We start from the raw sequence: 13,996 nt of genomic DNA on the forward strand, positions 1-13,996 counted from the left end.
GAGATTTTTACTCAGATGGAGTCAGAATTAGGGAAGGAGAGGAGAAGGAAGGCTCTTAGAGGGGAGGCTGATAAGCCAATCTGATTTATCACACAGATATCTCTACTCTTCCCTCCCTCCCAACCTGAACTAAATTGTCCAAGTGACCTACAGGCAGTTTGACTTGCGACAAGACAAGTGAAGAAGGCACACTGCACAGAAGCTGAGGTTGGTTGCTTTTAAAATTTGGTCCATCTGAGCAAGAGTGGGGGTTTGGTGGAAAGAGGGATCCTGCAGGTTGGTGGTTATTGTTTTGGGACACGTTTGTAAACCAAGAGGAAAATCATCTCACAAGAATTAATGCCTGCCTGTCCCATTTTTAATGGAGAAGAAGACTTGTCCCCCCCCCCCCCCAAGTTGCAGGATTGTGTGTTTCTGTGAGGCAAGAGCCTATGCTCCCCTGGTAACACTGCAACTAGTAGGGTTTCCAACATTAGGCAAGGTTTCTCGGAGGAGCCAGATGAAATGTGCATATGGGTACTGGGCAGTAGCAGTAGTGGAGGGTGGCACTGGTAGAGGGTCGCTCAGAGACAATGGCGGCAGTGCCATAGTGAACACTTGTTAGTACAGTGGGCCCTTTGAATCTGCTGAGGTTTGGTTCCAGGACTCCCATAGGTGCCAAAATACATGGATGCTCAAGTTTCATAAATACAAAGGCATAGGAAAATTGCCCCTTCTATAAAAGGGCACAATCAAGATTTGCTTTTTGGAATTGGTATATATTTTTGTATATTTTCCACCTGTGGATGCTTGAATTTGTGGATACGGATGGCCAATTGTACTGTGCAGAAGAAGGCAATGGGAAACCACTTCTGAATGTCTTTTTGCCATAAAACCCCTATCATGAGACAATCCCAAATGTACAGAGTGACTTGGAGGTCTCTCATTTGGAAAGTCACCATAAGTTAACTTGATAGCACTTAAGAACCAAGTTGCAGCTTATACAGTGAGCCATCTTAACTCTCATATTTGGAGAAAAGTCAGAATATGAATTAATTAAAGAAATAGCCATGAATTATAGCAGAGGAGGAAGGATGGGTGGGTTCACATGCCTGAAAAAGTCAAAACAAGGAGGCAGGAACGAGGGGTTGTGTCTACATGTGTGTGTATGTGCATGTTTTGAACATGTACTTTTCATTACAAGCTGCATCTTCACTGCTTGTGCTCTCCATGGAGGCAAATTTAACATTCTTCCTCCCTGCTCTTGAGGCTGAGAACTAAGGACCCTATAACATGGGGTAAAAAAACCTGGCTTACCTTTCCCAAATTGAATTCTAATTTGGGAGGCAGCTGGATCCTATCATACGTAAATCGCTGCCAAAGTTGCTGGCCAGATCCAGCCCGGATGCAGCCTGGGTTGAAGCCATGCCCAGCTGGCCCTTTTTCGAAAATGGAAGCTTTCTGCTTTACAAAATGGCCGCCAAAGCATTTCTGTGGACCCGGGCTGTATTTGGGTGGTGATTTCGGTGGCGATTTACTTATGATAGGATCCATCTGCCTCCCAAATTAGAATTTGATTCCTGAAAGTTAAGCCATGTTTTTTACCCCATGAGATAGGGTCCTAGGAGAGAAATAGTGAATTACTGCATTTTTAAAAAGTAATTTTATGAAAGTTAATCTAGGTAGGGCCTCCCCAAAAGACTACCACATGAATTCCCCATTTTGGCCATTTTCTGCATTGTTTTCCTGAGTTATCCTGTCATTTTATGACTTTCTTCAAGTCATAAAACTGCAGAGGTAGTCCTAAAACAAATTCTAAAGTGCACGCCGTAGTAATACCCTTAACAGATCAACCCTAAAGGCCCCAAATTGTCTGAGAGTTTCAAGGTAACATGCAGACTAAATAATAGTAATGTTGTCACTACCTCTTTTCCTTGTAAACATTTTTAAAAAAGCTTTTATTAAAGATTTATTTAAACAATTACATCACATTTGAACAAATCTCATAATCCAGCAAAAGTCCAACACTGCTCTTTCATCCCCTGTTATAACAACTCCAGGAGGGACCACATTACCCCGGTTCTAAAGTCCCTCCACTGGCTGCCCATTAGCTTCCGGACCCAGTACAAGGTGTTGGTTATCACCTTTAAAGCCCTAAATGGCTTGGGTCCAAGATATCTCCGGGACCGCCTTCTCCCCTACAATCCTCCCCGCGCACTCCGCTCCTCTGGGAGAGGCCTACTTCAGCCACAAAAATCTAGGCTTTCGACTACCTCCCAGAGGGCATTTTCCATTGTTGCCCCCAGACTGTGGAACGGTCTGCCGGATGAGATCCGTCTACTTACATCCTTAGGCCCGTTACAGACTGCAAAAAATAAAGCTGCTTCAGGTCTCTTTGGAGGTTTGCTGTTTAAATGATGCATGGGTCCTAAGAGTCCGGAGGTTGCGCCAAAGCCACACTCCATTCCTAAGCACTGGAGTGCAGCTTTGGTGCAGCTTCCAGATCCTTAGGATGCATGCATCATTTAAACAGCATACCTCTAAAGAGACCCAAAGTAGCTTTATTTTGGCAGTCTGTAACAGGCCTTAGATAGCTTTAAAAAGGCTGTTAAGACAGATCTCTTCTGGCAGGCCTTCCCAGAATAGAGAACCTGGCCTTAGAAAAACATCTGGGAAATATACTGCTGCTCCCACTGGTTGCTTGTTGGTATGATGTTGATGACCTTCTGGTCAGTTTTTAACTTGTATATTTGTTTGTTTGTTGTTGTTGTTTGTTCTGTTTTTTAAAATATTGCATTGAATTTAATACTTTTTTAAGGAGGGGAGGGTACCAGGGATTTTATATATTTTGTATTTTTAACTTTGTTAGCCGTCCCGATTGTTCTCAGAGGGGCGGAATACAAATAAAATTTATTATTATTATTATTATTATTATTATTATTAACTTATCAGAGTAACAAATTGTAAAACCAATGATAATTGTGTTCAGCACAACTGTATAAATCCATAGTAGTGTTTCTGGGTGAGCCAACATGGAGTAGAGGTCTGAGCACTGGTCTAAGATACTGGAGACTGGTAGGGATCAACTCCCTGCTTGGCCATAGACATCCACTAGGTGACCTTGGGCAAGTCACACTCTCTCAGCCCAGAAAACCCTGTAATAAGAGTTGCCTTAAACTTGCTACAAGTCAGAAAGGACTTGAATGAAGTCACACAAACCGAACATTTATTGTCCAGTGTTTTTGGCTAACAGGAAATCATCAGATCTGTGTATACTGAATTTTTAAATACTTTTAAATATTTCTAATGTGTAATGTTTTTAATTTTTCAATTGTTTAATCTTTGTAATGTTTTTGTATTGTTTATAATTTGCACAGTTTTGGATTGGTTGGTATCCGCCTTTCAGAATCATAGAATCATAGAGTTGGAAGAGACCACAAGGGCCATCCAGTCCAACCCCATTCTGCCATGCAGGAACTTTCAATCAAAGCATCCCCAACAGATGGCCATCTAGCCTCTGCTTAAAGACCTCCAAAGAAGGAGACTCCACTACACTCTGAGGGAATGTGTTCCACTGTTGGACAGCCCTTACTGTCAGGAAGTTCCTCCTAATGTTGAGGTGCAATCTCTTTTCCTGTAGCTTGCATCCATTGCTCCGGGTCCTGATCTCTGGAGCAGCAGAAAACAAGCTAGCTCCCTCCTAGAGTTCCTACATCAGGAGAAAGGCAGGACATAAATAAATAAATAAATAAATAAATAAATAAATAATTGAACCAAATTAGTCCCGTCTGGCATCACTCTTCACAGGTTCTTTTGCTCCCGATAAACAAGTCCAAAATAGTACCTGAACCACTGTGAGGTATGATAAGGGGATGGTCCTCTAAAGGATTTTCAGAGTGTGACCTGGAAGGAGGAGAGTTTCTGGGGGGTATGGAATGAATCTTTTGGGGGGATTTTTGATGGTTGACCCACACAACAAGCATTTGGGTGTCATTTTCCTGTTTAGCTTTTCCTGTTCTTGAGGGGTAAGGTTCCCTTTTACAGAGCCCTGGAAGAAGGCAGGGTGCTGATTCCCATTGACAAACCCCATTGACATTGGTCAATCTTGTCTGTTCAATCCACCATAAACGAAGAAGAAGAATCCCTTCTGCACCCAGCACTCTCCTTACACTTTTTGTTTGTGTGACTACAGGCTCCCAATGCCGAAGAGGAAGACTGTCAGCCAACTGCAGAAGCTGTGCTTGGAGAATGTGGCTAACAATATGGACCGTGCCTGGGTCAAGGACTACAGACAGAACCACCTGGGCAAGTACCACTCTGGGGACCTTAACTTGTAGACAAGAAGCACACGATGCCTGATCATCCCTTTTTCTGGCTCCTTGAGAGGCAGCAAAGTTCAGGACCAGCGACAAGTCTGCAGTTTGCAAAATCTGAGTAGGAAATCTTGGAGGGGAGGGAAGCTGTTTTGCTGAAGGGGTAATTTTGCAGGTCAATGTTTTAAAAATTATAGAGTACCCGGATCTTTTTGTCCTTTTTTAAAAAAACATGTAATCCTCAAAGGATTCAAAATCTGCCATCCCCTGTCGACTGCTACTACTCTCCACTCCACTCTGCCCAATGAGAGAAGATTAAACAAGTGAGCCATAGAAAAGGAGGTCCTCTCCTTGTTATTTGTATGGTCCTCTTTCAAGTTGTTTAATGTATCAAGTGCAGGTGTACACTCACCAGAATACTCCGGACTGCCCCCTGAGGATTCTGGCCTTGAATTCATCCCATACTCGCTCTCATTTGTTCAGCTCTTGCAGCAAAAAAAGAGCTGGTTGCCTTCCCCCACAGCCCCTGTTCATAGCTCAGCACCTCTGGATGAAGTACCCAGCCATGCTGTCAATGCTGGGTGCCTTGTTCTGACCTCAGAGTGACTTGTACCTACAGCTTGCAGGGACTGTGAGTGAAGACAGCCCCTGTCATCACTAAAAAGAGAGCCAAAAATATACAGCAAAAGGTGACCTATTTAAACACAGGTTAGGGGAAGAAAGTCCCAAATTGGGTATGGGTGTTGCAAAGAGAGTTCGGACTTGATTCAGAGGTTGGCCCTGTGTTGTGTAAACAAGACACACTCAGCTGTTCAGCAGTGGAATGCACTCCCTCACAGGGTGGCGGAGTCTCCTTCTTTGGAGGTCTTTAAGCAGAGGCTGGATGGCCATCTGTCGGGGATGCTTTGATTATTAGTTCCTGCATGGCAGAATGGGTTTGGACTGCATGGCCCATGGGGCCTCTTTCAACTCTATGAGTCTATGATTCTGCCATTTTATTTAATGGGACTTGAATATCCATGTATTTTGCCATCCATGGTAGATCCTGGAACCAAACCTCAGTGGATACCACGGGTCTACTGTAAGATAAGAAAATGCCCTAGTGACCCCATCTCAAACCTATCCTCCCCTGCCATGAATTCTTGGCTCTTAACCTTTTAGGACCCCTTCACATGGCATAATTATGGGACTATGGTTCCACTTTTGAACGCCATGGCTAAACCTAATGGAAACTTAGGATTTGTAGTTTGGTTAGCCTCAGGGGAAGGCAATGGTGAACCTCCTCTGAGCAAATCTTGCCAAGAAAACCCAGGATCGGTTCACCTTAGGGTTGCCATAAGTATCCAAAATAAAAATATCAGAAATGACTTGAAGTCACAAAACAACAACAAGAACGATGAGGTACTGGAATTCTCTGTTTGGGAATTGTAATAAGCTGCAAATCCCAGGATCCCACAGGTTGTTGTCATGGGAGTTAAAGTGGAATTACAGCCCTATGACTGAGTATTGTGGAAAGGTGCCTGAGTAGAGCATCTGTCTTAAGTGTTTTGGCCCATTCCATCCAGGTTCTACAAAGTTAATTTATATTTTCTCCTTATTCAGCTGGCTCTCTTGTCCTGAAGCTGTTCTACATAGTGGCCAAGACTGAACAACGAACCTCTGCCATGCTCCACTCACTCTTTTTGCCACAGCTGAAGGAGCTGTATCTGAGCAAATGCCCTGAACTGGTCAATGAGGTGACTGCCCAGATCATCACAATGCGCTGTAAAGTAAGCAGGAGTGTGTGTGAAAGAGAGATAACTGAGAGTTCTTGGTAAAGTAAGACATGAAAGAAGAGTATAAAATCACATATGATTTCAAACAAAGGGTCACCCACATGAGAGAAGAGTATAAAATCACATATAGTCTGAAACACAGGGTCACCCACTGAAGATCAATGGTAGGAGATTCAGTACATAGAAAAGGAAGCACCTCACTCATTGAATGGTTAACCTTGCTACAAGAAGCAACAGTTTTGACTGGAGGTCCTTATAGGTTCCAGCATAATGTATCTATCACAAAAGCACATCTGCCAAAAATAAAAATATATAAAAATTGGCCCAGTCAAAATGTCGGATCAAAAAGCTACAAAAGTGTCTGAAAGTAAGTGCTGCATCACTTTGCATTTAAATTTTAGTGAGGCGTAGAGGTTTGAGTGTTAGACTATTACTCTAGAGGCCAGGATTCAATCCCCCACTTAACCACGAAACCTAGGCCCCATTCCCACTGGCCCATTTAACGTGGGTGGAACTGGATAGATCCGGATTGCCCTCCCCCCCACCGTATTGAGTGCCCACTACGATTGAGGGGCATTTTAACCCGAATGCCTTATCGGGTTTAGCTTGAGGGCGCCTGCTGTCAATCAGGCAATCGTCATAGATGACGTTTGCAGGGGCATCGGAAGTGTACTCCCCCCTCCTTTTTTTAAAGAGCCATGCACAAAATGCCCCAAAGTACGCACATTTTGTCAAATAAACCTCTTTTGTGTGTGTGTGTGTGTGTGCTGTGGGCATTTGGGTCAGTGCAGGTTATGATCTGCCCCTGGCCCCATTTTCAACCCCAAAATGCAAGTTACTGCATCCTGTATCCCCCACTCTTTAGAATCATAGAATCATAGAGTTGGAAGAGACCACAAGGGTCATCCAGTCCAACCCCCTGCCATGCAGGAAATCCAAATCAAAGCATCCCCGACAGATGGCCATCCAGCCTCTGCTTGAAGACCTCCAAGGAAGGAGACTCCACTATACTCCGAGGGAGTGTGTTCCACTGTCGAATAGCTCTTACTGTCAGGAAGTTCCTCCTAATGTTGAGGTGGAATCTCTTTTCCTGCAGTTTACATCCATTGCTTCAGGTCCTAGTCTCTGGAGCAACAGAAAACAAGCTTGCTCCCTCCTCAATATGACATCCCTTCAAATATTTAAACAGGGCTATCATATCACCTCTTAATCTTCTCTTCTCCAGGCTAAACATCCCCAGCTCCCTAAGTTGTTCCTCATAGGGTATGGTGTCCAGACCCTTCACGATTTTAGTTGCCCTCCTTTGGACACGCTCCAGTTTCTCAATGTCCTTTTTGAATTGTGGCGCCCAGAACTGGACACAATATTCCAAGTGGGGCCTGACCAGAGCAGAATATAGTGGCACTATGACTTCCCTTGATCTAGACAATATACTTCTATTGATGCAGCCTAAAATCGCCACCCCAGAATTCTTCTTGCACATGTAATAATAATAATAATAATAATAATAATTTCCTCACCTCGGAAATGCCAGAAAAGGATGTGATTGCCTTGCATTCTTTTTTCTTTTAAAAGCAATTCAGGGCTAGTCCTGAAGAGACAATAGCATAAGCATGTATCGTTTTGCCAATTGCCTAATTGACAAGAGCAACAAATGTAACATTCGAATTGTAGAATTGATTCGCAAAGGGAAAAAAAGTCTTGCCCTTTGCAACATTTCCCTTTTACTGGAAGCCAGCAAATGAAAGGAAAAGTGAACATGCAGCTAGCCAGGTTCTATCTATCTATATATCTGCCTCAAGAAAAAACAAAACAAAACATGCACACATTTTGTCAAAATTAATTTAAAAAAAATAAAAAAGGGAGGAAAGTGCCTGATGGGAGCTCCGTTCTCATGCCCTGCCTTTGACCTGACCTGAACTGACCCTTTCCCTCCTGCTAGAGGAGCTTTGCTATTGCCTTCCACTGAGGCTGAGAGAGACTGACCTGTCAGTTCCGACTAAAGTAGACCCATAGAATCAATTGGGAATAAAAGGGAAATGCAGCACAGACATTCTGACTGTAGCATCCACATATAACACTAATAATAATAATAATGGCTCTTAAGTTCCAGGAGCAAGAGGAAGTGAAAGTAGAACAAGCAAGCACCCAAAAAATCATGCGCATAAATTATCAAAAGAGGCTGCTTCTGCTGCATCCATTTCTCTACATCCCTCAGCTTGGCCCCACAGCCCTATTTCCCTGGGCAATCCTCCTCCTCCTCCTCCTCCTTCCTTCCTTCCGACCCTCACCTTCCTCTGAGCTGCCCTGGTTCCTTCCTCCTCCTTCTCCTCCTCCATTATAGGATGCTCTCCAGGCCCCCTTCTTCCCACGGCTCCTTCCTCCTCCTCCTCCTCCTCCTCCTCTCCTTTTATGCTCTTCACCCTTTGCATCCAGATCCCCCATTTTCCTTTGGCTCTTTCCTTCTCCCCCTGGCCTCCAATGAGGGGAGGGAATGCTCTGACCTCTGCCCACACTCTGACCTTAATCCCTCCCTGAATTTGCCCCGATCATGATTGAGGGCAAGTTCATATTTAGCGGAACCCAGGTCTTTTGAGAAAAGACAGATTTTAGCCTGATTCTAGATACCCCGGGGTAAGGGGCATTGCCTTGTGCAAGCCTCGACATGGATTGTGACAGAATCAGGTCCAATATGAACTTCATGTGGAAGATTCGATTTCAAAACCAGTGTAAAAGGTAATTATTATTATTATTATTAACCTTTATTTATGAAGCGCTGTAAATTTACACAGCGCTGTACATGCAATCTTTTTAGTTAGACGGTTCCCTGCCCTCAGGCTTACAATCTAAAAAGACATGACACAGAAGGAGAAGGGGGTGGTGACGGGAAAGGGTAAGAGGTCCAGCAGTTCCTCTCAACCTCCGAGGCCTGGACCAAGGCAGATGGACTGGAGGGAGGGCTTGGCTTCATAATGGAAGGTTAATCATTATCCAGGGAAAATACATACTCACAAGTAGGATAATACATATACAGTACATAGCAATACAGGAAATGGATCGATAAACAGCCAACAACAGAACATCAGATAGTAAGCGACAATTATGCAATGCCTGGGAAGGCTTCTCTGAATAGGATGGTTTTCAACTCCGTTTTGAAGCTGGTTAAAGAAGTGATGGCTCTTGCTTGTGGAGGAAGAAGGTTCCAGGAGTGAGGGGCAGCAAGTGAAAAGGGGCGAATCCGAGATGGGGCAGAGGAAATCCTGGGCTGGGACAGCAGACCTTGACTACCAGAACGGAGGGCCCTGGTGGGAAGGTGAGGAGAAAGAAGGTCGGATAAGTAAGGAGGGGCCAGTCCATGGAGGGCTTTGAATGTCGACAGCAGGAGCTTATACTGAATGCGGAAAGGGAGGGGGAGCCAGTGAAGGGATGCCAAGACAGGAGAGATGTGGTCAGAGCGGTGGGTGGAAGTGATAATGCGTGCAGCTGAATGCTGGACAGAGATTAAAGGACGGAGGTGAGAAAAAGGAAGCCCAGCCAGGAGGACATTACAGTAATCAAGTCGTGAGATCACTAGGGCATGGACCAGGATCTTGGCAGTAGAGGCGGAGAGATATGGTCGGATTTTGGCAATATTGTACAAAAAGAATCTACAAGCCTTGGCTGTGGTCTGGATCTGAGGGATACACGACAGAGAAGAGTCAAAGATAAAGCCAAGACTGCGGGCTTGCTGGACTGGTTGAATGGAAATGTTGTCCACAGAGACAGAAAAGGAGTGTTGAAGGATGGGCTTAGTAGGAAAGACAAGAAGCTCCGTCTTGGACATGTTGAGCTTCAAACGCCGATGGCGCATCCACTGTGAGACAGCTGTAAGGCAAGATGAGACTTGCTGTTCAAGCCTTGGAGAAAGGTCAGGGGCAGAAAGATACAGCTGGGTGTCATCGGCATACAGATGGTAGGAAAAGCCAAAAGAGCTGATGAGTTTTCCCAAGGACAGTGTGTAGAGAGAAAACAGAAGGGGACCCAGAACAGAGCCCTGGGGAACTCCAACAGATAAGGGAACAGGAGAAGAAGTCTGACCTCCTGCAACCACTGCAAAAGATCTGCCAGACAAGTAAGATCTAAACCAGTCGAGAACAGAGTCTGAGAACCCAAGATCAGAGAGTATGTCAATTAGGAGACAGTGATCAACAGTGTCAAAGGCTGCAGACAAATCGAGAAGAATGAGAACAGAGTAAAGGCCATTAGCCTTGGCCTGTAAAAGGTCATTCGAGATCATAGTGAGGGCAGTTTCTGTGGAATGCTTTGGGCGGAAGCCAGACTGAAAGGGATCGAGAATGGAGTTGGCTTCAAGAAACTCCAGACAGCGCGAATAGACAACCCGTTCCAAAACCTTAGAAAGAAAGGGGAGAAGAGAAATCGGACGATAGCTGGACAAAGAGGAGGGGTCAAGAGAAGGTTTTTTTCAGAATTGGGGAAATGAGAGCATGTTTGAAGTCCGAAGGGAAGGAGCCTGTAGAGAGAGAGAGATTGAAGATATGGAGAAGCGAGGGCAGAAAAGAGGGAGCTATAGAGATTAGAAGACAAGTAGGAATAGGATCAAGAGGACAGGTAGCAGGTTTGGAAGAGTTCAGAAGTGTAGAGAGTTCATCCAAAGAGGCAGGAGGAAAGACAGAAAATTTGTTAGGCGAAGGCGATAGAAGATTAAGAGCAGAAGAAGAATCAGGAGGGACTATCTCAGAGCGAATAGTGGTAATCTTAGAGATGAAATAGTTAGCAAAGTCATTAGGAGAGAAAGATGAAGAGACAGGAGGAGAGGGAGGTTTAAGCAAAGTGTTGAAGGTGGAGAACAAACGCTGCGGGCACCTCTCATTGGCAGAGATCAATGATTTGTAATAATTCTGTTTAGCCATAGAGAGGGCGCGTGAGAAGGAAGAAAGAACAAATTTGAAATGGATAAAATCAGCCCACTCTTTGGACTTTCTCCAAAGACGTTCGGCCGCTCTAGAGCAGGACCGGAGAAACTTAATGTTGGGGGTAAGCCAGGGCTGAGGTCTAGTCTTGGAGGAAGAAGTGCGTACAGAGACAGGGGCAAAATGGTCAAGAGTTGAGGAAAGAGTGGAGTTAAATAAAGACATTGCTGAATCAGCAGAATCCCCGAGATTTAGGGAAGAGAGAGATGAATCCAGGGTCAGACCAAGATGGTTAGAGTCGACAGATTGAAGATCACGAAAAAAACGTTGAATAGTATGGCGAGGAGGAGGAGTATAATGTGAATGCCTCCCCCAGTGGATGATCTTGGGCAAGTCACATGCTCTCAACCTCAGGTGAAGGCAATGGCAAACCTCCTCTGAACAAATCTTGCCAAGAAAACTCCATGATAGGGTCACATTCCAACCGTAAACTGGAAACGACTTGAAAGGATCCAACAACAACAACATACGAGCAGAGAAAGTGTAACTCATACCAGAAGAGAAAAGTGTATCTCTTCTTTTGTTATGTTCTGAAACGTGTACATTCGGGATTTTATGTAAAACAGTAGATGAGACCCAAGTCTAAACATGAAATTCATTTATGTTTCATAGACACATAGCCTAAAGGTGACTTTATACACAATAATTTAAATAATTTTGTGCATGAAACTCTAGGCCAAAACAGATGTTTTGACTCCGTCCCTTTGATCACCGGTTTGGGGTCATGACAACCACCCACCATGTCCACAATATGGCATTTTTCTAGACCAAAAAGCAGTGGCATTTGGGCTGGAAAAGGGACACCCTTTCTGCCATGGTGGCAGCTTTTCAGTGCTCCTGTGGCATGTGCCATATGAGCACCACAACACTGCCTGGTATGTGGTTGGGTGGGTGTTGCGATGCTGGCTTGGGAGTGCCATTGGGCATGCCTCTACGCTGCCCCCAAGCTGACGTATTGTGCTGCTCTATTTTGCCCCAAAGTCTTTGTACAACGAACCTTCAGCAAACAAAGGTGTTATATTTCAGCCACCCATGTGGATAGTCTTGGATTTTGGAATATTTTAGAATTCAGAATTCTGGATAAGGGAGACTCAACCTGTGTGGGACCTGGATTTTGTCTCCCATGTTGATGTTTTATGAAGATAGGGGAGCAGAGAAGGCATTGGACTGAGTAAGTGCGTTTTCTCATACATTTCGTTCAAGTTTTGGCCACATGAGAAAAAAAAGGACACCTTTCCATTACTATAATAGTGACCTCAGTACCTATATTAAAGGAACAACACAAAAGAGACTACACAGATGTTTCTTTCCCCGGCTAGAGAGTGATGGTGGGAAGCAACACACATTCATCCATGCCTAGGGTACAAACCAAAACAAATGTCTCACTTACTTGCTCCCTTTCCCTCTCTCTTTCCTAAAATAGAATCTGTCTACACTGGACCTCAAGAAATGTGACCTGATCCCTGCAGAGGCTCTAGTAAATCTGATGAAAGGCCTGCCACATCTTGTAGCACTAGACCTCTCTGAGACACAATGCAACACCCAAGTATTATCAGCTGTGGGTTCCTCCTGCCAACATCTTCAAAAACTGGACATCCTTAACTGCAAGAGACTCTTACCAGATTCCCTCCTCTATTTGGCTTATGACCCTGTTGCCAGCTCCTTCTGCTGCCCAGCACTGCAGCAGCTTAGAGTTCATGGGTTGCAGCCCATCCCTAAAAGTCAAAGCCTGACCTGGGCTCTGGCCTTTTTGTTATTGGCATTACCCAGGCTGAGGATATTGATCCATGATCTTCTCCCAGAAGCCATGTGTCTGATCCACAATCAACATTTGGATAGTGCTCAGATGCCCTCTGGGTTTCCGTCCCTAGTTCAGCTGGCACAGGGCAGGCCGTTTCTTCATGGAAATGAGGAGCAATCCAGATATATTCTTGGCCTCAAAGAAGTTTTTAATGTGAGCGAGTCCTTCTTGCCTGTAGCCAGTGCCATGTGCCCATACTTGGAAGAAGCAACAGTGTTTCAGGAATGTAATGGAAGTTTCCTCCAAAGTCTCTTGTCATTCCGCTACCTCACCCATTTGTCAGTCTTCAGTATCAATGGCAGGGACTTGGCAGACCTCTTCGCAGTGACTGCATACCTTGGGCCCCAGCTTCAATCCCTGTGGTGCAAGGACTTTGGCTATTCAGATGCCTTGTCTTTTCATACCTTGCTGAGCCATTGCCCAAATCTGCAGGAATTTGCTGCTTTCCTCCACCCCCAAGTGCCTCCCTACCGGCCAAACATAGCCTTGGACCATGGTACCAGCCCTACTTCCCTTAAATTTCCCCTGCTTTGTTATTTTACCTTAGATCTTTTTGAAAAAGAGAACCCCTTGTCTTGCCAACATGCCACACAGGTTAAGAATTGCCTTATCTCTGTGTTCCAACATTCCCCAATGCTGGAAATCATGTCCCTGTACAGACTGCCCTTCTCCCTGGATAATTTGTTTGAGAAGGTGCTGGAACCTCCTAGCCATGCCCTGGCAAACCTTATTAGTCTTTCACTGACGGAAAATGAAGTCTCCATTCACACTATCCACTTGCTGTTGTCTGCAGACAATGAGCTGAGCTTCCTTGAGTTGCATAGGTGCCCAGATATCAACAAGAGAGCCTATGAAGAGCTCCGCCAGAGGATCAGTAGGCAGGGCCTTGAGGTGCGAATCAACTGGGAGGAAACCCCATCTCCCACAGAGAATGACCTTCCGTTTTAGTTGACTTAGTGATAAGAACTGTGTTGAATATTGTTTGCTTGGATAATTATGTGTGTTTTGTCACGGAAGTGCTCCAAGAGCAGAAAGAGTAGCATGCACAGTGGGCTGTTTACAACTGTGGGTCACCTGTGTCTGTGTTGTATCAGAATGGGTTTATACTAGTAATTCACAAACTTTGGTCTTCCAAGTGTTTTGGACTTCAGCTTCCAG

The 13,996-nt window shown here is 44.7% G+C and overlaps 1 protein-coding gene across 1 annotated transcript; it reads left to right on the plus strand.

The window, feature by feature from the left end:
* Window positions 1-4,178: 4,178 nt before the first annotated feature.
* LOC121923954 lies at window positions 4,179-13,786 on the plus strand. The gene is made up of 3 exons (XM_042454917.1): window positions 4,179-4,284; window positions 5,895-6,061; window positions 12,461-13,786. The coding sequence occupies exons 1-3, from the start codon at window positions 4,179-4,181 to the stop codon at window positions 13,784-13,786; spliced, it is 1,599 nt and encodes a 532-aa protein (XP_042310851.1).
* The last annotated feature ends 210 nt before the right edge of the window (window positions 13,787-13,996 follow it).

The sequence above is a fragment of the Sceloporus undulatus genome, chromosome 2 (assembly GCF_019175285.1).
Source record: "Sceloporus undulatus isolate JIND9_A2432 ecotype Alabama chromosome 2, SceUnd_v1.1, whole genome shotgun sequence".
Taxonomy (NCBI): Eukaryota; Metazoa; Chordata; class Lepidosauria; order Squamata; family Phrynosomatidae; genus Sceloporus; species Sceloporus undulatus.